The sequence below is a fragment of the Pleurodeles waltl genome, chromosome 11 (genome assembly GCF_031143425.1).
Source record: "Pleurodeles waltl isolate 20211129_DDA chromosome 11, aPleWal1.hap1.20221129, whole genome shotgun sequence".
Classification (NCBI taxonomy): domain Eukaryota; kingdom Metazoa; phylum Chordata; class Amphibia; order Caudata; family Salamandridae; genus Pleurodeles; species Pleurodeles waltl.
Genome location: NC_090450.1, coordinates 905,242,709 through 905,264,862, shown reverse-complemented (window position 1 = coordinate 905,264,862; position 22,154 = coordinate 905,242,709). Strand labels below are relative to the sequence as shown.

Genomic DNA, 22,154 nt, shown 5'->3' with positions numbered 1-22,154 from the left:
TTCAAAATCTGAACATGGCCGCAGAGGCCCCTTTCATGTTGGGTTCACAGAGACGTCAGATCCCACTGCTCAGTACACATATGCCACCTGGTGTGCTCAACCAGCAGGATGGAGGAGGGCATCAGTCCTATCACCTTCAGGTCAACCTCACTGAAATCCAGGACAGAGACTGAATGATTGGGATCATAGTCTGCATATCCTGCACTGATTTCCCCAGGGGAAAGGCACAAAAGTGCGCCACATCCAAAATGTCTCAGATGAAACAGAGCATCTGAGAAGGAGTCAGGTATGACTTTGGCACGTAGATGGTGAATCCCAAAGATGACAGAAGGTTCACCGTAGTCTGGAGGTGATTAATAACTGCCCAGGGCAACTCAGCCTTCAACAACCAGTCGTTGATGTAGGGGAAAATGTGCACCCCTAACCTCCAAAGGTGTGTTGCCACCATCACCATCAATTTCGTGAGCACCAGAGTGGCACTGGCCCAGTCCCACCATGAACAGCAGATAGCATAGATGGGTGTGCAGGGAGGTATAAGGGAAAAGGTGTCCTGTAGGTCTACCATCACCATCCGTCTCCAGGACAGAGGGCAGACAAGGCCAGGGCCAGTGTGAGCATTTTGAATTTCTCCTTCTGAAATAAGGCGCTGAGTGGGTGCAAGTCTAAAACAGGCAGACAGTCTCTGTCCTTCTTGAGTATCAGAATGTAGCACGAATAACAATCACTCCCTACTTCTGGGACAGGCACCATTTTGATAGCCCCTTTGGCCAAAAGGGCTTGCTCCTTCCGCAAAATTCAGAGGGCACTCAGTCAGTCGCTGGGGGATGGCGGCGAGAGAATGAAAGTCAGGACCGACATGTTTGATGATCTGGCCACTCCAACCCAGCAAGAATCGTCAGATTCTGGCTCCGACACGTTGGCTGTGCTCCACTAAGGGCACGCGAAAGAGGGTTGTTAGGTGGGAGCATTAGATTGGGTGGCTTGTGGACCTTGGTCTCGGTGCTGTGGACAGCACATCCTTGACTGCTAAACTGCTGCTCACCCTGTGGAGGTTGGACTGGCTGGCTGTATGGGGGTACCTTGGCCAAAGCCGCAAAAGGAATGGTAGGGGTGAGGCAGACAAGCTCAGGGAGCAGGTAAAGGCCCTGCTCTCCATTAACTGCTCAAGAGCAGAGTCTGCTTTGTCCCCAAACAGGTGAGTCCCAGTGACTGGCATGACCATGAGGGATTACTTAACATCGTCTGAAAAACCAGTGGACCAAAGCCAAGTGTGGCGGTGAATGGTGACATTGGTGCCAATAGCCTGCTTGTGGCAAATGTTGGCATCCAAGCAACAAGTTATGAACATGAAAACGTCACAACCGTCCTGCACGGCCTGGGCAAGGACAGGTCGAAGATTTTCAGGGACCCCTGAGGAACTCGAGCCACTGAAGCCCAAAGCTCCTGGGAATAGTGCCCCAGCAGGCATATGGCATTCACTGTTTGAAGTACTAGGGTGGTAGATGAAAAGACTTGTTTCCTGACTCTCTTCACCTGTTTTGACTCCCAATCTAGTGGAGTAAAAGGGACCGTACTGGGATTAATCTAACTTGCAGACACATGTGCCAACAAGATTTTCGTAGAGGGGTGCTGAGATAAAAATGTAGAGTCGGTGGGGGTAACGCTGCGGCCTCATGCAAACTGGCTGTTGACTTGGGCCATGACAAGGTTTGACCCATGCCACCACCAAGTATCCAAGAGGGCCTCATTAAAAGGCAACAGGGCTCAGTGGATGTTTGCCCAGGCTGACACGACTTCTGTAAAAATAAATATGGTCCTAACCTCCAAGGTCGAGAGCTGGAGGTCACAGGCTTCGGCCATTCTGTGTATTACTATGGTGTAAGAAGCACTCTCCACAATGACAGGACCATAAAGTGAGAGAAGCCCCGACTCAGTGGAGGTAGCAAGGCCACTGGCCTCTTACAGTCACTACACCAATTCTTCTCATGATAAGATTAGCCAATGTCATCACCTGCATCGTAATCATTGTCAGAATCAGTGCCAAAAGGGGAATGCAAGGCGTGCGTCCATATTGGTGTAGGCAAATCTAGCGTAGGAAGAGAGGCCACTACGGAGGCGGAATGCGGCCTTGGTAGAGGTCGAACTGGCGCTGACTAGGCCTGGATGGAGTTCGTGAAGTTCTGTTATGCAGAACTCCGCAAAGTGCCAAAACAACTCTGGAGCTCTCCGCAAGTGGCAGAGTGTATTAAGTCACTCTGATTTTTAGCATGAGTTTGTCATGTGGCGAACTGCACAATGCGCAGCACAAGAGGGTGCAGTTTCTTTCTATCTCTCGAGTGGATTTTCTACTCGAGCAGGACCTTCAACGCGAGCGGCAGAGAACTGCTGTGACCGCCTGCATTGAGAAATCTTGCCTGGAGATGGTCTAGCCTGTGATATTTCCTCGCTCACCAACCTAACAGCGAGCACCTGGCGAGCAGCAAGAGAGGAAAAACTATGCTCTGCGCTGCTCTGCTGAGTTTTTTGGAACTCTGTGCTACGTACGGAGCGAGGAGTGGGCAAAACTCTGCCAGAGGAACGGGATTCTTTGCCCACCCCTAGCGCAGACTCTGCATCAGAGAGGACATTTGGGGCCTGGTCTTCAGATTCCCGGCATGAACCATGGCACCAGAGGCAGAGTTGACACTGCAGCCAAAGATGGCCCGTAGGGGGCTTGTAGAGTCCAGCTGGCACACCGGGTGAAGCCACCGGTCGTAATACAGGTTGTCAAACTCTGCTTCATGGGGGCGGCAGGTGCACAGGAGGGAAACAGCAAGGATCTAAGGAGTTGAAGCATAGCCTTAAAAAACTCTTCATACTGTTTAGGAGTAGTAGACAGCCACAGAAACTCAGGGTGTGCTCAAGCAAGTTGCGGTATATCAGATCATAAGTCGAACAACTTCAGAAGTGAGATTGAGATGTATGGCACCACCCCAGCACCTTCACAGGGCGGTGTGATTGGCAGGAAGGATCAAGATCAAACTTCCTTATGTTTTTTATCTTCAACTTACCCAAAGGCTTTGATCGAGATGAAGACTGGCCACTGAAATGACACTTGTGGTTTCTAAATCTCGAACAAGACTCGGACCGAACATTCGACTTGGACTGGTCACGCAGCTGAGTCTTGTTCTGTTTGGCTATGTGGAGTTCAGTTTGCGGTCTTGTATTGCTCTGATGGAGATCAGAAGCAAAACAGAGGCACGTTGACAACCTAGCACCCCTCTTTGAAATCCGAGTGTCAGGAAGAGGCCCATTCCTGCTTTAAATTCTTGTGCTTTTTTTATGTATTTACCAGAAGACTTTGATGTCAACGATGAGCTGCTGCAAGAATGAATTTGAGAGCTGGGAAGGGATCCTTCCTTTCAGCTTCAACGCTCATGCCAATGAGTCTCGTGTTTGGCAACAAAGTTTGGACCCTGTGGGCTTTGGTTCATCTCAGCACATTCGTCACAGGTCTTGGAATCGTGCTTTGAGCCCTAATATCATAAGCATGTATCTTGAGGATCTGCCACAAACATTTGTTTGTCATAGTCCTTAAACAATTTGAAACGTGTAATCTTGGGGGTGACTTTATTTCTGCGCACTGGTAAATCTTGGTAAAATTCGAAGTCTGAAAGACCAAGAAGCAGCTCTGGGTCTGTACTGAATGTGCATAACAAGAGGAATTGATATCAGGGTGCATGGCTGGTGCCTATATGTGCCTCTGCACATCACTTTCGTATCGGAATGATGTTGGTGCAGTGCTGCACTGTGCCACTCTCTCTAAAAGTGCCAGATCCAGTCTGATGCCTGGGGAATATTCACAAGGTGAGGCATCTGAGTTAGAAGTATCCATCACAAAATTGTGTTTAGATACAAACTATGCAGTAGAGCTATTCATTAGGGCTTGAACAATTTTCACTCAGAGGCGGGAGAAGAAGGGCTTGATGTCTAAGCCTCAGATGAATGACAAAAATATCTTTGCCATGAGCTGTAAAGACATGAAGGGTCAGATTGTCCTTACAATGAACCCCCAAAGATACACAGCTCAATCGGTAGTTGTCATGGTTGGTGTTACTCGGGTTTAAAGATGGAAAGCTTTTAAGCACTGACGATTCCACCAATAAAGTACCACATTTCTCTTCACCTGTGGCTCCAGTAATTGATCCCTGCTTCGAACCAGGTGTTGCTGAAGAGCTCTTTGTAACCTTGACAAAATACCAACATAAATATACAGGACGTCTCAAAAACGTTGGACTGAAATTCTGAACTACAGCCATTTACCTACTATTGTTCACTGTAGTACAGTTCCCAGACTGAATATCCAGTTTTTGTCATTCAGGTGTAATTTTTACATAAAATGCAGCACTTTTAATTCGGGCACGCATAACATTGTCTCATTGTTTAACGATAATTTTATTTTGGTTATCTTGAAATTCCATCAGTATGGCCTGCAATATTATGTAACTAACAAACATCTGTTACAAAGAAAACTTTACCAGGGCTTTAAAGATATAAATAATGAGAAATAATTAATTTATTTTACCAAAATCCTATTTGTGATGTTCAATATCTATTTTGCAAACGAACGAATCCTTTCACAAATAAAATGAATTATGGGATACTTATCAAACATACACCATAGGCAACGCTATAATATTTTAAATGGGAAAATATGTTTTTTTACTAGCCTCAATTAGCTAAGTGGATCTATGTATTTATGTAGCACTTCAGTGAAAAGTAAGTTCCATCATTTTGAAGCACCGCAAATAAAAATACTATGATTTTTAATGATCCATACTTACCAAACACAGAAGGATGTAAGGCTTTGTTGGCCTTTCCAGGATTCAAACTCATCACCTGCAAGTCACAACAGATATCATCGGCGAGCATTAACCTAATGACTACCATGCTGCATAACAGGTAATGATAATTTATCAGGGAATGCGTGCTTTGAAAAGTGGCCAGAAAATTAAGAACAGGATAGGATTTTGGTAAAATAATGCGTAATATATTATTTATATCTAAAAAAAAAAAAGTTTCGCTCAAAACGTGCCAACTAACTACAAAGTCACACAAATGTCATGGAGCTTTACAATAACAAAGAATTTGTATATTAAAAGGTATTTAGCAGAAAATGTGATGGAAGCATGTAAAAAAAAGTTTATCAGATGTGGTCTCTCACACGGAACCAGGTGGGTTTTCTTTTTGGTTGATGGGCAAGACCTGAATGTGCAGCATGCTGCAGGTTAAACAAAGACTTTCAATCTGAAAATTAAGCTTTCATCAACCAATAATCTAATTTACAGAAAAGGTATACAGATGGATACGGCTGCCATAACTGAGAACAACGTTTGCTGTTAACTGTGTATTGTCCCTTCCCTGTCTATACATGCCCCAATAAGGGGTGAGATTTAAGTTTTGAGAGGCCCCACGGAAATCCACTTGACTTTTATTTTATACGTTAAATAAGGCATGTTTTTGAGTTTATGTATGTATCGGAGTTCCACATGCTCATTATGCTGCAAAAGGTATGTTAGAAAATGTAATGTTATATTTTCGATTCAGTAGGCGACTACCATCCTTTTCAGTAGTAGATTGTCACAAAAGTAAACACTGTAATAACATTTAACTTTTGCCGTCTTTAATAAGTACCCTAACATGTTAATTTAGCGTTCTATCTTCGTTTTTTTAAACCCCATCACAAGTTTACTTAGAACGTATGTGGCTGATCTAATTCAATTAATTTGTGTGCTTTCTGCCCCCTGGTTGCATGCTCCGCATTAAGTGCTGAACTGTAAGGCAAGTGACCTTCACACCTTAGATCGTATCCGATCAGTCCGAAGATCGAATCCCCACCACGTATTGCACGACCTCATGTAGTTCTTTTGCCTACAGATTTTTAGTATAGCACAGTACACATCCTCATAAACAAAAGATATGATAGTTAAAATACTATTATTTACAGGCGAAGTAAAATCTCCCTCTTCATCTCGTCCAACAAGTAAATCTCTTAAGAGTATGTATTTCTGTGCATGCATTAAGAGGGGAAAGATGAAAGGACACCGTTTCAGCCAAACATTCCTCTCACGTCCAGCATCACCTAGGACTGAGGGTGTTTTTGGCTTCTAGCTAAAGAGTGAGATCGGATAACTAATGCAACACTTTGTTAAAAACAAAAACAAAAATCTCTAAACTATTTTTGTTTTGTTATCAACAGAAGTTCAGTGGTAGCTATCTCAAAATTGTTCTATACCAAATAGTTCCTGTCTGAATTTAAAAATTCTATCCATTCTTTTTCAAAAGTTGAAATCTAAAATCGTCTCCTTCAGTGCACACCCTCAAGTGTTTTTCAAGCTCCGCCACATGCCCTTCCTTCAGGATACTACTAGAGCAGGGTCAAACCTAATGCCAAAATCAATTAACATAATCGCAAATACAATGCAAGTTATTCACCAAGCATTTATCTTACTATGCAAACAATGAGGGAGTAAACCTAGGTCGAACACCTGTTGTCTAATTGGTATAAGGAAGTATGCATCTTAGAAATCCAGAAATAACACAGTTTCCTCTGCCTGGCGAGAAAAAATATATTTCATGACAGAATGTAGTCATTCCACTAGAAGGAAATGCTTCATATTATACAGTACTAGATTCGTCCTGAATCACGTGATTTCCTTTAGTACAAGGAATAAAATAAAATTTTTTTTTCTTAATTTTCTGGAACCAGTCTGCCATTTCTTCAAGAATTCTTCCATGGAAAACAGAAAAAAAGATCTTTACATGAAAGTATAGCTCATGATCTTACATTGTATGTAGGTGTAAATAGCATGCACTGCTGAATACAAACCTAGTAATTCATCACTTTATCTGTTATATCAAAAACGTATATTTGAAGCTTTTGTAAAAAACAAAACCACCTAGCTCTTTCAATGACTCCGCCCCCCACACACCTACTCAAGCACCTGGATACCCTTACGGGTGACTAGTGTGCTCTAAATATCTATGGAACATAACACAACACATACAACATAGGAAAACCTAACATAAAACATAACAACTCCCCCATAAAATATAATATAAACCCTGTCACCACAAAGCAGTCGTTATTCCCTCCCACAGTCAAAAGACAAACTGCTGACGTGTTCGGTGGCATGCTCAAAGGTAACTAATTACTGGAAGGAGGTGCCGAACAATACCGGAGAAGTGCCGGGGTGCCCAATACTCGTGGACCCAGGTTTTACAGTGCTGGGCGTGCAACCACATGGTGGAGGTCAGTCGTAGGAAGGGTCTCTGGAAATTAATATACCAGTTGTTACTGGTAGTCCTCGTCACAATTGCTACATTTTGGAAACAAACAGTGGTTCTTATGTGTCACAAGTGGTGTTGGCTCGTACTAGAGACGATAGTAAGTGGAATGAGCCTCACTGCATGTCGCATTGTTGAGATTTATTTATAGGAACATAGTAGTTGGTGCTGTATTAACTGGGACAACAGCAAAACGAAACATGCCCTCAACGGCTGAGGGAACTCAAATTATTTGAGTGAAATGATGAGCCCACCTACAAGAAGACAGCAGAGGGCTTGGAAATAAACATTAAGAAACAACAGGGAATACTATACGTGGAATCAATTTTGTGTGTGGGGGGTGGGGAATTGTTAGTGAGCAACAAGTATATTTTTAGTGTGATTAAATTAAGTGATGTCTAAAATATACAAAGAGCATTAAGTAATTAAGACAAAAGATAAAAGATGGGTTTTGCTAAGGAAACAGGTTCTTATACCATTAAAAAATGTATTATGAAGGAATGCTAATAAAAAGTATTTGGAAAAAGAAAACCTCCTCATCTGCTTTCTAAGGCTGAATCTCTGCAAATCTCTCAGTCTCTGAGATTTTTCCAGTTTTGTAAAAAACATCCATTTGGGTGAGTGAAAGCTGAGCACTCTGCTACTACTTTTGCCTCTATTTTCTCAAGCGTTTTGCTTCGGTACCTAAAACATAACTTGGAGGTAGGGTTGAACCTTCTCCTTTGTATGAAGCTTATGATACTGAAGCAGATCGCACAAACAACATGTTTATCATACTAGAACGTTCCATTTGTGAGCGTCTTCTATTGAGAATCCAAAACTTTGAAGGTCCTCCATAAGGCCATAAAAGTGAGGCATGGACTGATAGACGAAAGAAGACTACATGCTGACAAAATGTTTTACTGGCACAGTCGTGGTTGGTCAGCCTTTAAAACGAACACTGACCAAAGTGATAGGTCTCTGGAGAGTAACATATCTGCTCTGCAAATGTCCCCCCCCGCCCCCCCCCCCCTCAATAGACACCAAGCATGTGGGAGCATATGCAGGACCCATCTTTGAAGGGTTTTGTTCCTAGATTACAAATGCATTCAAAGATGGCAGCCATGGATGTAAGCTCATCACCACTGCTCTACGGCTCACCAACTTTACGCTCTTCGTCAGAGAGCTGACCTCTAGGATATGGAGCAAGTACTAATACTAGCCTTGGATAGTGTAGGAAGCTGGCTCTCTCTATAGTTCACTAAAACGAAGTACACTGTGAGGAGAGTCCAGTGGATCTCCAAAGGTTTGCAGAGGCAGAAATAGATAGGTCTAGTGCTCTTTATGTGATAGTGTGGGTGAGCAGTTAGGCTTATCAGAGGGTAGTGCTTAGCATTTGTTGTACTCACACAGGTAATAAATGAGAAACACACTCAAAGAATACATGTGAGACCAATTTAGAAAAATAACAGTTGCTTTTTATATATTCTTTGATCCAAAGAACTTTGTTATAATGTAAGCAGTTTTCAAATAAAAAATACTTGCCATTTCAAAAATCAACAGTGCAATTTTCAGGGTCTTCAATATTAACGTATAGGAGCAAAGCAAGAATGCAGTTTCACAGATAAGTAAACAACTTATAACCCCAGTGGTCAGGGTTTTAGACCAGCACCGGGCAGGTTTAGGTTGGTACCAAGATTGCACCCACAGTGGCATGGGGGTGGCTGGGTGCAGAAGTCAAATCGGAGTCGGTGCCCAATGGTAATAAATGGAGACTAGGGTTGGAGGATGTTGACGCGCTGCTCCCAGGTAAGTACACGCGGTGTCAGAGGTCGGTCTCTGGGGGTTGAGACGAGCACCGGTGGGCCACAAGCCAGCACCAAATTTACACCCTCAGCAGCACAGGGGCGGCTGGGCGCAGAGCGCCAACACTGCGTTGGGCGCCCAATGCTATCCAATGGAGTCAGAGGGTATCTGCTGAAGCACTGCTTACAGGTGGGTAAAGCAGGGTCCGGGGTCAAATTTCCTGGAGTTGAGGTAAGTACAAGGGGAGGGGATGGAGAAGGGGGGGCAAGGCAGCACCAAACGTACAGCCACAGCATCAGGTGCACACGATTATTCAATGGAGGAGATGATTTTTAGAAACAAACTACAGGCTCTGGCCAGGAGGCTGAGAGGTCAACCCACACCTGCCTAGGTAAGATGAGATGCCAGGGGCTGTAGGGACACCAGTGGCTGAGCTCCCCAAGGCCCATGGGCTCTGTGTGAAGTGGTGTTTTTTGGCATCAGAAACAGTTTACAAGGCAGGTCACAGTCAGGGGCAGTCCTCAAATGTAGGATGCAGGCGTTTCTGGGGAGTTCTGAAGGGGTCAGCCCATAGCGGACTCTTGGTCAGAAGCACTGAGGAACCCTCAATGGACTGATGGGCCACTTGGACTCAGGCCGGGGGCGTCAGGTGCAGAGGTGGTTCCAGGCAGTGGTTTTGTGGTTCCTCAGGCAGACTTCTTTGGTGATGGTTACTTTTGGACAGCTGTCCACAGGAGTTCTTGTTCTTTATAGAAGGTAGGCAGCTCCACCAAGGCTTTGGAGGTCACTGGACTGCAGGACAAGTCATCTTCTTGTTCGGGTTCCTTGAAGGTTGCAGACAGGCCGGTAGGGCTGGGGTAAAGTCAGTGGATGTCTTAAGTTTTCTCTGCTGGTGTGACTTTGTGGTGTCCGGCTCTTCTTAGGTCGACAGGAATCTGATTCTAGGGTTTAGGAGCACAACCTAAATACTGAATTTAGGGGTATTTACAGGGAGTGCCAGGTGGTACCCTTTAGGGTGACAACACGCTTCCTATGACCCACTTCCTTTGGGAAGAGGGCATAGCCCTAACCCTATTGGCCTAATTCCTTCCATGCAAGATGGAGGAAGTTAAGAAGTAGTGTCCCTTTCAGCTCGTCCACCCTAGGGGTGGGACTGACATGAAGTGGCCACTCCTCATAATTTACCTAATTTTCCCACCAGTCCTGCTGCCAAATGTTGGGTCAGGAACTGGGTGATGGCCTCCTCCACCATTTTAGAGAGGCGTGGGTCACATTTCAAAGGCGGCAAGGCCTTTGAAGCGTCCCGCCCTGGAATGCCATCCTGTCTGGGAGAGCAGGTCACATCTCTGCCCACAGCAGACCTTTATTCAGACTCATCAAAAGCAATGGCTCTCACCTCAGGGGGTCAGAACTCTGTCTTAAGGTGGCTGTACTGATTTTGACCAGTCAGTGCTCATACGAAGAGTTAGTAGATTTTTCAGGTGGCACCTCTTAGATGCCCTCTGAATGCATGTATTAATAAACCCATCTCTGGACTCAGTGAGGGTTTATTAATACAAGATGTTTGATACCAAACATCCCTATTGTCAGTGAAGCCATCATGTAGCTGTGGAACTCGCAATGACCAGTGTCCAGCACATGTATTTACAATGGCTTCACTGTTCACTTAATGTGTCTGAAAATCGACAAAGATATAGCAGGGGCATATCTGCTCATGCAGGTATTCCCTCACATGTAGTATAGCGCACCCTGCCTTTGGGGCTGGAAAGCGTGCTTGAGGGGTGACTTGCATATATTGCATTCTGTGCACAGGGGAAAAGGCACACAGGCTGTGTGCCATGTGGTGTTTTCATTTTTGTTCTGCACCAAGACAAGCAGTCTGCAAAAGCAGCACTGTACGCACTTAGTGAGGGCATCCCTGAGGGTAGCACAAATCATGCTGCAGCCCTCAGGGGCCTTCCTTTAGTACCTCATGCCCTAGGTACCAGAGATACCATTTACTAAGGACTTACAGTGGCAACTAAAGGTTTTGCCAATTGGGAAAAACGAATGCAATTTTAGAGAAAAGATCTGGCACTGGGGACCTGTTTAGCAGTGACCCAGTGCACATTCAGTTGAAATTGCACCAGAAACCAGGCAAAAGGTGTGTGTGTGAAGAGTGACAAGAGGTACTTTCCTACAGATGGGTTAAAAAAAACTTAACATAAATGAGGTACATCGGCTGACGCAGCTCTCGGTTCCTCAGACCCTAACAGAATCTCCTTATCTGAAGAAATGGGGAAGTTGAGACTTTTTAGTAAACAGCATTAGAAAGGATAATTAGGGCACATAGTAAATTATGTTATAAAACATGTTAAATAACAGTGCTTAAGCAGTTGAAATAACTACTAAGGGGCCTTGATATTAGATAGGACAAACAATTGGCAAACCTGTTCAAAGAATCAAAAACTACAAACCAAACATGGTGAAGAGTCTAGGTCATAGACAGATTGATGTTTGAATCACCATCTAAACTAGGCAAGAAATCCAAAAGAATGAAGTCATCTATTTGTATCAGAAATGATAATGTCAGACCCGCTTTTTGGACTCCATCCAAAGTTTAAAACGCAACATTAAGTTATAACAGTAGCTTCTTTGTGATAAGGTTTAACTAACAAGGTTGTTTCTGAAAGGGTACCTCTAGATCACATGTTCTTAAAGAAAATAGGCATTTTGAAGTTGACAAGGGGACAGGCTGTTAGTAACTTTATCTTACATTTAGTTGAATTTAGAATCACATACTCATCTGAGCCCAAATTCTGAAAGATACTCAACAAGGGATGCAGACTTTTGTTATTGTGTGGTCAATACGTTTCTTTTGTTGGAATCCTTTTATTTAACAAAAAAGCGTTCACACTGTAAAGTATAATGAATAACAGGTGTTGCAAATAAGCCAATCAAAAGTCCCTTTCTTCAATTATAAAGCTGGTCAACTAAAACCACAAGTGGTGCTTTTACGTCCCCTTCATAATTGAAAGAAACACATCCCAACCCCCCTAGTCTCAACCCTTTTGAATCCCTCCTTGATCCCCCTCGATATCCTGACCTCTAACCGACACCCAAGCCCCCCAAATTTTCTCCCATTTTTTTAGGCATCCCCTTCCATTGTAGATATCTCTCTCGGCTCTCTGGCACTAGCCCAGGTCAAACTGCCATCCTGCCAATCCAGGAGAGGCTGGACTTCCCAAGTCTCTTGCTATGTTGTGTTTGGGTACTCCCAAGGCCAGTCGCAACCAGATTCCCTGATATCTGGGCCACATGTTATCCCCTGAGATCTCCAATAGGAACCACATGGGTTCCAGTGTTATCTCCAATGTGGAGACCTGGAAGATCACTCGGGCAATGTTGGACCAGTATTCTTTTATCAGGGGGGCACCTCCAGATAGTGTGCATGAACGTGCCCTCGTCGTTACAGACTCTCAGGCAAAGTGGACTTATACCTTTCCCAATTTTATGTAGCAGTGTTCAGAAGTAATATGACCTATGCAATATTTTTAATTGAATGAGTCTGAACCAGGCCCTAATGGCTATCTCCCTGGGCCCTCTCCAAGGGCCTCCTCCAATTCATCATCCTTATGGTGCCCAGGTCCCCCTCCCATGCTTCCCTCAGTCTGCCCAGCAGGTCCGGAGAATTATTTATCAATTTTCTGTAAATCAGTGAGATCCCCTTTTTTTAAAAACAGGTTCAGCGAGTATCCTGTCCTCTAAAGAGGAGGTATACGGCGACTGTTCCCCTTCCTGGGTATGTCTCCTGAGAGCTTGGCCCAGCTGCAGATATCTTTAGTGTTCAGTTTCAGCAAGATCATATTCTGTATGAAGAGTCTCAAAGCTGATTATAGCCTGTCCTCGCCATATGTGCCCCCGACCCCCCCCACCAAGGTGTTTAATCCCTATTGTTTCCCATTTTAAAAACACTTGTAATTCTCATACCTGGGCTAGGAGGTCACTGTAGGAAGTTGGCTCTGTATGTACTATTTCAAAGTAAGAAATAGCATGCACAGAGTCCAAGGGTTCCCCTTAGAGGTAAGATAGTGGCAAAAAGAGATAATTCTAATGCTCTATTTTGTGGTAGTGTGGTCGAGCAGTAGGCTTATCAGAGGGTAGTGTTAAGCATTTGTTGTACACACACAGGCAATAAATGAGGAACACACTCAAAGACAATTCCAGGCCAATAGGTTTTTGTATAGAAAAATATATTTTCTTAGTTTATTTTAAGAACCACAGGTTCAAGATTTACAAGTAATACTTCAAATGAAAGGTATTTCACTTAGGTACTTTAGGAACTTTGAATTAGCAAAATAGCATGTACAGTTTTCACAAAAATGGCAATAAGCTATTTTAAAACTAGACAGTGCAATTCTCAACAGTTTCTGGTGGAGGTAAGTGTTTGTTAGTTTTGCAGGTAAGTAAACCACCTACAGGGTTCAAAGTTGGGTCCAAGGTAGCCCACCGTTGGGGGTTCAGGGCCACCCCAAAGTTACCACACCAGAAGCTCAGGGCCGGTCAGGTGCAGAGGTCAAAGTGGTGCCCAAAACACATAGGCTTCAATGGAGAAGGGGTGCCCCGGTTCCAGTCTGCCAGCAGGTAGGTACCCGCGTCTTCGGAGGGCAGACCAGGGGGGTTTTGTAGGGCACCGGGGGGGACACAAGTCAGCACAAAAAGTACACCCTCAGCGGCACGGGGGCGGCCGGGTGCAGAGTGCAAACAGGCGTCGGGTTTGCAATTGGTTTCAATGGGAGACCCAGGGATCTCTTCAGCGAAGCAGGCAGGCAAGGGGGGGCTCCTCGGGGTAGCCAGCATCTGGGCAAGGGAGAGGGCCACCTGGGGGTCGCTTCTGCACTGGAGGTCGGATCCTTCAGGTCCTGGGGGCTGCGGGTGCAGTGTCTTTACCAGGCGTCGGGTTCTTAGAAGCAGGCAGTCGCGGTCAGGGGGAGCCTCTGGATTCCCTCTGCAGGTGTCGCTGGGGGGGCTCAAGGGGGTCAACTCTGGCTACTCACAGGGTCACAGTCGCCGGGGAGTCCTCCCTGTAGTGTTGTTTCTCCGCAGGTCGAGCCGGGGGCGTCAGGTGCAGAGTGCAAAGTCTCACGCTTCCGGCGGGAAACATGTGGTCTTTTAAAGTTGCTTCTTTGTTGCAAAGATGTTTCTTCTTTGGAGCAGAGCCGCTGTCCTCTGGAGTTCTTGGTCCTTTTAGATGCAGGGTAGTCCTCTGAGGCTTCAGAGGTTGCTGGACCCCGTGGAACGCGTCGCTGTTGTGGTTTTTCTTGAAGTGGGGAGACAGGCCGGTAGAGCTGGGGCCAAAGCAGTTGGTCTTCTCTGCAGGGCTTTCAGGTCAGCAGTCCTTCTTCGTCTTAGGTTGCAGGAATCTATCTTGCTAGGTTCTGGGAGCCCCTAAATACTCAATCTAGGGGTGTGTTTAGGTCTGGGGGGTTAGTAGCCAATGGCTACTAGCCACAATGGTGGCTACACCCTCTTTGTGCCTCCTCCCTGAGGGGAGGTGGGCACATCCCTAATCCTATTGGGGGAATCCTCCATCTGCAAGATGGAGGATTTCTAAAAGTCAGAGTCACCTCAGGACACCTTAGGGGTTGTCCTGACTGGCCAGTGACTCCTCCTTGTTTTTCTCATTATCTCCTCGGGCCTTGCCGCCAAAAGTGGGGCCGTGGCCGGAGGGGGCGGGCATCTCCACTAGCTAGAGTGCCCTGGGGCGCTGTAACAAAGGGGGTGAGCCTTTGAGGCTCACCGCCGGGTGTTACAGTTCCTGCAGGGGGAGGTGAGAAGCACCTCCACCCAGTACAGGCTTTGTTACTAGCCACAGAGTGACAAAGGCACTCTCCCCATGTGGCCAGCAACATGTCTGGTGCGTGGCAGGCTGGCAAAACTAGTCAGCCCACACTGGAAGTCGGGTATGTTTTCAGGGGGCATCTCTAAGATGCCCTCTGGGGTGTATTTCACAATAAAATGTACACTGGCATCAGTGTGCAGTTATTGTGCTGAGAAGTTTGATACCAAACTTCCCAGTTTTCAGTGTAGCCATTATGGTGCTGTGGAGTTCGTGTATGACAGACTCCCAGACCATATACTCTTATGGCTACCCCGCACTTACAATGTCTAAGGTTTTGCTTAGACACTGTAGGGGTATAGTGCTCATGCACCTATGCCCTCACCTATGGTATAGTGCACCCTGCCTTAGGGCTGTAAGGCCTGCTAGAGGGGTGACCTATCTATGCCATAGGCAGTGTGAGGTTGGCATGGCACCCTGAGGGGAGTGCCATGTCGACTTAGTCATTTTCTCCCCACCAGCACACACAAGCTGGCAAGCAGTGTGTCTGTGCTGAGTGAGGGGTCCCCAGGGTGGCATAAGACATGCTGCAGCCCTTAGAGACCTTCCCTGGCATCAGGGCCCTTGGTACCTGGGGTACCAGTTACAAGGGACTTACCTGGATGCCAGGGTGTGCCAATTGTGGAAACAAAGGTACAGTTTTAGGGAAAGAACACTGGTCCTGGGGCCTGGTTAGCAGGCCTCAGCACACTTTCAAATCATAACTTGGCATCAGCAAAGGCAAAAAGTCAGGAGGTAACCATACCAAGGAGGCATTTCCTTACAGTCACTATACCAGAGTGGGGAGAGGCCTGTAAGCTTCCCTTTCCAACTCAGGTAAGGGTTTGCTTCCTTACAGACCGTAACACCAGTGTATGATGAGGTAGGTCCCTTTTTTGACTTGTATCATTCAATAAGGTCTCAGCACCACCCCTGCCCAACACATGTCTGTCTCGTCTATAAGATGGAGCGTGTTGATCTACGAATACCCATTCATTGACTATTAGGAGGTGTGATACCCAATAGTATTTTTTGATATCAGGAATTGCCAGGCCCCTTCACAGACCCTTTTGTGCAATTTGACCAGAGCTATTTTTGCCCCCCCACCCCCAGTCCCATAGGAGCGTGCAATCCTCAGTATCTATTTTCCTGAAGTCTTCATGGGGAATCTTTTAGGGCATGTTCTGCCAGATGCAAAGAAATCATGGTAGAATCATCATTTTATAGAGGGGCCCTTTGCCCATTAGGGTCAACAGTAGACTATGCCAGTGAGCAACATCTCCCTGGAGCCTCTCCAGCTGTGGAAATATGCCCCTACACAGAAATTCCTGGTGGGGTCTTGTGTCACAAATACCTGAATAGCGAAAGCCAGCCGTGATCACTGGTGCCTCAGAATCCTAAAGCAGACGAGGGCTCGCGCCCGAAAGATGACAGACGACTAACTTCGACCAGTTTATAGAATAACAGGAGCGGTCACCAAAAATGCCAAATATCTGCATAGGCCTACCAATAGAGAGGGAAGGCTGCAACACAAAGAAGTATATCACCAGCATATAATGAAATTCGCTCTTCCCATCCTCACAGGGCCTGAATCCCCAAACCAAAGGGTCCTGACAAATCTATGACGCCAATGGCTCTAGCGTCAGTGCGAAAAGCATGGGGGATAAGGGATACCCCTGGTGGGTGTCCCTCCTCAACTGGAATCTCTGTGAAACCACTCCGTTGACCCTCACCCACACCATGGGAGAGCCATATAGCAATCTGATCCAGGTGCAGATCCGCAACCCAAATCCTCTTCATTCCAGAGTGGGGAACATGTAGTTCCACTCAAGGGAATCAAACACCATTTTGGCATCTAAGGCCATAAGAACTGTCTGTTCTGCCCGCGGACCAGCCGTCATGCGGAGCACCCCGTACAGGTGCCAATAATTAAGCCTCATGCTCCAGTCAGGCATGAAGCCCGAATGGTCTGAGGGTGAGGCAATGCAACCCCCCCTCCCTCCACCACTCCTGCCCGCCCCACCAATAGTCTGTTCGCCAAGGCCTTAGCCAAAACCTTTGCCTCAATATTCAACAAGGATATGGGCCTTTAGTAACTGCAGGACATCAGAGGTTTGGATTCCTTATGAAGGACAGCTGATGTTGCGGTCCTTTGACCTACAGGTACTAGAGCATCGTCAACAATGGTCCGAAAATTATGCTGGTCAACTCTGTACATTTCGATAGATAGCCCACTGGGGCCTTCACCGACTGCAAATCTTGCAGGTCCCGCATCAGCTACACTTCTGTTTTATCTACCTCCATAGATTTCCTTTCCTCCCCAGGTAGTTCCTGCAGAGCGATATCTCTCAGGAAATCGACAGTCCGCTGGGGACATAGTCGGTGGTCAATAAGATTGTGTTGGCTGCAAACATAAGACACAAACTATCAGCTTTCAAACCATTTGACAAAGGTTCAAAATGCGGAGCCACTGTAGCCTGTCTCGCTAACCCTTCAAAACCTCAAGGAGTTCACTCTGCCTACCTTATAGATCAAACTGCAACGCTGTCTTTTTACAGAAGTAAAACTTAGCAATTACACAAAACATTACTCAGAAATTGCATACCAGGTCTACGTCCAAGTTGAAAAGTATCTGTCTTAGTTTGGAAATATTCACTGTGTTGAAAGTTACACTAAGTTCTACAAATGCACTGTGAGGTTTTGGCTGTATAACAAATACACCCCTAGCTGCCATATAATGAAGATACAATGCTGTTTCATTTCAGAATCAGACCTGAAGCTCACCTAACACGTAGGCTGTATGGTCATACCATTTCAGAGTAATTTTCAGTTAAACAGCTTCCGACATTAGCCTGTCAGGAAAATAAGGAAATACCCATACAAACTGAACTGATAAAATAGGGACAATACTTCCTTTGATACATAAATAAAGTGTGGCATCACAACAAACAGACAATAAAGATTATCAAGTATGTCAGTATGCTGGACCCAAAGATCTATGCCTTTGTATTTTTGACTGAAAAATCTTTCACAAGAGTGTGTGCCAGGAACAGCTTACTTCTAGAATGACTACTAGGTTTTGGTGATTCAGTGACCGTTTAGGGTACTGAACCTGTTACCTACATCTGACAGCATCCAACCAGGTATAAAGTGTAGTGTTTCCTGAATAATGATCAAGCCCCAAGCAAGACACTTTTGCAGCTTTTTTGGATGAATCCCAACAAAATATGGGTACAGGGATTGGGGCGAATGACAGGGTTCCCCAAATAAAAAACACAGGCTTTGGGTGGGTCACTGCAAAGAAAATTTGCTACTTCACATGCACTCTCAACTCATTTGTAAATTGCATACACAGAAAGTGAACCAAAGATGCACACTGTGATAAAAAATATTTGAAGGAACAGCATTCTTAATTCAGAAGCTTTCCAGTCTAGAATGCTTATGCAGGTAAAACCAAAACAGATTGAAAAGAGGAAAAGTACAGCGTAAGGGTTCTCAATTTCCAGGAATTTCATAAATTGCTGAAATCACTATTTTTACATTTACAGCAAGACACCTATAACATCAATCATCCACGATAAGAACTTCCATGCCAACTGCAATACTGAAGATTTGGTCAAGTCTAACCAAAGTGAGATATTAAACTTCACACACATGCAAGCACACACACACACACACACACACACACACACACACACACACACACACACACACACACACACACACACACACACACACACACTGATGATGTTCTCTAAATATCATAATAAATAAATATACCTTTGTAACTTACTGATATGCTATCAATCCATAGGAAAATACTGTTTACTGTAAGCACATGTCAATGAAAAACAAAATCATGCACTGTAAAATATATGTAAACAATAAAAAATAAAATAAAAAAATATGCTTTAATGGGGCTCAAGAGTAAAGAAATTGAAAGACACATGACAATACTTTTTGTAGAGTGATGTGGAGTTTGTGAATCCGTAACAAGGTCATGCTGCAAAAGTATCCATATATAATGAAAACGTACCACGGTATTTGATTACATTTTCAGACTGGTGGAAAATTAATTTTCAATGTGAGTAGGGCTGCAAAGTGCAACAATTCAAAGCAAATGATCATCATCACAACATTCACAATAACTGGTAGCCTTTATAGATCTCACCTGAGACTGATAATGCTGCACATGTTGCATAAGAGGTTGATTAGGAAACTGCTGAGGGGTGTAAGCAACATACTGAGTTGAATAAGCTGGTGGAGTAGCTACTATTGGAGGTCCTGCTGCTGAAACTTGATGCATCATAGTGTTCTGGTGATGCTGATCCTGTCGTTGTTGCTGTATATTTGGTACTACAAAAGAATGAATTTATATAATGTTGAAAAACAAAGCAAATGTCCTTAATCTTTAGAATTGACGAAATGGACCTCACTATCTGCTTTTACATGGTAGTACAAGTTACTTACCTTCTGTAATGAAATACCTGGTAGAGACATATTCTAGTTGCAGATTCCTTACCTTAGAATTTCCCCCAGGCGTCATACTGGATCTGGAGATTTTTCTTTGAGCAATATTCTTGTGCATCGGTAGGTGCTGTCGGTCAGCTCCGCGGGCTTTGTTGTCACCATGATGATGTCGGCAGTAGTACATAGACAATGCCTCAGCGCAGTGACGTCAGTTTCTTTTAACAAATTTCCACACCAAAACGCAGAGCTGTTAAGAACACCGAGATTGGAGCGCCAGAGCTAAGGACCTGAAGGGGGAATACCCTGTCCCTAGAAATCAGTTTGCAAGCGATCAGTAAGGAATCTGCATCTAGAATATGTCTCTACCAAATATTTAGCTACTGAAGGTAAGTAACTTGTACATCTAATAGAGACTTCTAGTTGTAGATTGCCATCCTCAGAGGTGGGCTGCGAACCAAGATCATACTAGAAAGTCCTGCAGGTCCAACGGACCTGACTGTCCAGGCTGTAGTGTTCAGCAAACGTGTGCCCAGTCGTTCCTGATCTTCTTGAGGACTCTGGATTGAAGTGGTATAGGTGGAAGGCCGTAGAGGAGGCCTGAGTTCCACTCGAGAGGAAAAGCATCTCAGAGCAAGTGCTGCCTTGGAAACTCCAATGCGCACTGTGGAAGCAAACAGATCTAATCAAGGTTCTCCCCACTGCTGAAAGAGACCTTGCCCCACCTGCAGATGGAGACTCCTGAGTTCTTCCGCTCTGGCGTTGAGAGAACCCACCAGATGCCGAACCACCAGGGTAATGCCCTGATGCTCCAGCCATGTCCAGAGACGTAGTGCCTCCTGACAAAGGGTCCAGGACCCTACTCCGCCCGGTTTGTTGCAGTACCACATGGCGGTAGTATTGTCCGTGAACAGAGGGAAGAACTACTTTCAACATAAGCCTGATCGCCCAGAGCTCCAGAAGACTGATATGGAGCCCAGACTCCCCCGTAGACCAGGGGCCTCTGATCTCCGCCTCTCCCATGTGGCCACCTCAACCCAGAAGCGACGCCTCTGTCACTACGGATAGATCTGGCTGGGGAAGGGAGAGGGATTTGCCTGGACTTAATGCGGATTCGAAAACCAATACTGCAGGTCTTTCGCGGTCCCCTCTGAGATCTAGACCATGTCGGAGAGATTCCCCTGATGCTGTGCCCATTAGAACTTTAAGTCCCACTGCAGAGCCCGCATATGTCATTCTAGCAGGATGCAGGAGGCCATGAGGCCCAGCAGCCTCAGAGTCAGTCTCACCAAAACCCAAGACAGAGGCTGAAAGATTGGAATCATAACCTGAATATCTTGTACTCGCTTTTCGGGATAAGCCTGAAACTGCACTGCGTCCAGAACAGCTCCGATGAAAGGGAGTGTCTGAGAGGGAGTCAGGTGTGACTTCGGCACGTTTATGGTGAACCCCAGTGTGTGCACGAGGCTCGCTGTAGTCTGAAGTTGGGAGGCGACTTTCTGGGGCGAGTCCACCTTCAACAGCCTGTCGTCAAGGTAGGGGTAGACTGAGACCCCTAACCTGCGCAGATGAGCTGCAACCACCGCCATCACTTTCGTGAACAACCGAGCGGCACTGGTAAGGCCGAAGGGGAGCACGGTAAACTGAAAGTGTTTGTGACCTACCACGAATCATAGGTAACGTCTGTGGGCAGGCAGGAAATAAGCATCCTGCAAGTCCAACTCTACCATCAAATCTCCTGGGTCTAAGACAGACAGAACCTGAACCAGGGTGAGCATTCTGAATTTCTCCTTCTTGAGGAAGTAGTTGAGGTCATTGTCCTTTTTCAGCACTATAAGGAAACGGGAACAACAACAACCACCACAACCTACTTCTGGCACAAGGACCTTCTTTATAGCTCCCTTGGCGAAGAGGGCCACAACTTCCTGGAGGAGAAGTGCCAAATGATTCTCCGGGAGTTGGCTGAGTGATGGAGGTATGGCCGGTGGGGCAGATTCGAGAGGGAGGGTGTAGCCCTTTCGAATGATCTGCCAAACCCACCTGTCCGTAGTGATGGATTCCCAGTGGGGCAGGTGATGGCGGATCCTGCCCCAACTGGATGGGAGTGAGGGGACGGACTAGGAGGGTTTGGAGGCTGCAGCAGGGGGAAGAGGTGGACAGGGCAGACTTCTGGTTCCCTGTCACACATCCACGTGGGATTCCACGTCCCTGGCCATGCAGCGGCTGAACAGCATGTTTGGCACAGTGGCTGGGTGGGGGACGCGACAGGGAGCCCCTTCCATGGCCACGAAAGGGGCGAGAAGTGGACTGGTGGGGGCAAGGGGCAGCGTAAAGGCAAAGGGACTTAGCCTGAGAATCCTTGAATCTCTCCAAGGCCGAGTCCGCTTTGTCTCCAAAGAGAAGGGAGCCATCAAAGGGCATATCCATGAGAGACTGTTTGACGTCCACCGAAAAACCAGAAGTATGCAACCAGGCGTGGCATCTCAAGGCCACTGTCGAAGCAATCGATCTGCCCAGAGAGTCGGTCGTGTCCAGCCCACATCGGATCGTGAACTTCGCTGCATCTTTCCCATCGTTGAAAACTTGGGAGACGATAGCACAGGCCTCCTCCGGAATCTGTGGCATGACTTGCGCAATCATATCCCACAGAGTGGGTGTAGCGGCCCAAAAGGCATGCGGTGTTCACGGACCGCAGCGTGAGACTGGAGGAAGAAAACAA

At 45.9% G+C, this 22,154-nt stretch overlaps 1 protein-coding gene across 11 annotated transcripts in view; it reads right to left on the bottom strand.

Annotated features, from left to right (window-relative positions):
- Positions 1 to 22,154, bottom strand: part of ATXN2 (ataxin 2) — a 1,121,476-nt gene that overhangs the window by 310,620 nt on the left and 788,702 nt on the right. For all 11 annotated transcript variants that reach the window (XM_069214846.1, XM_069214840.1, XM_069214837.1 and 8 more), the window contains one exon: positions 19,140 to 19,324. In XM_069214846.1, coding sequence (XP_069070947.1) covers positions 19,140 to 19,324 — 185 coding nt within the window. The remainder of the gene's footprint in view (positions 1 to 19,139; positions 19,325 to 22,154) is intronic.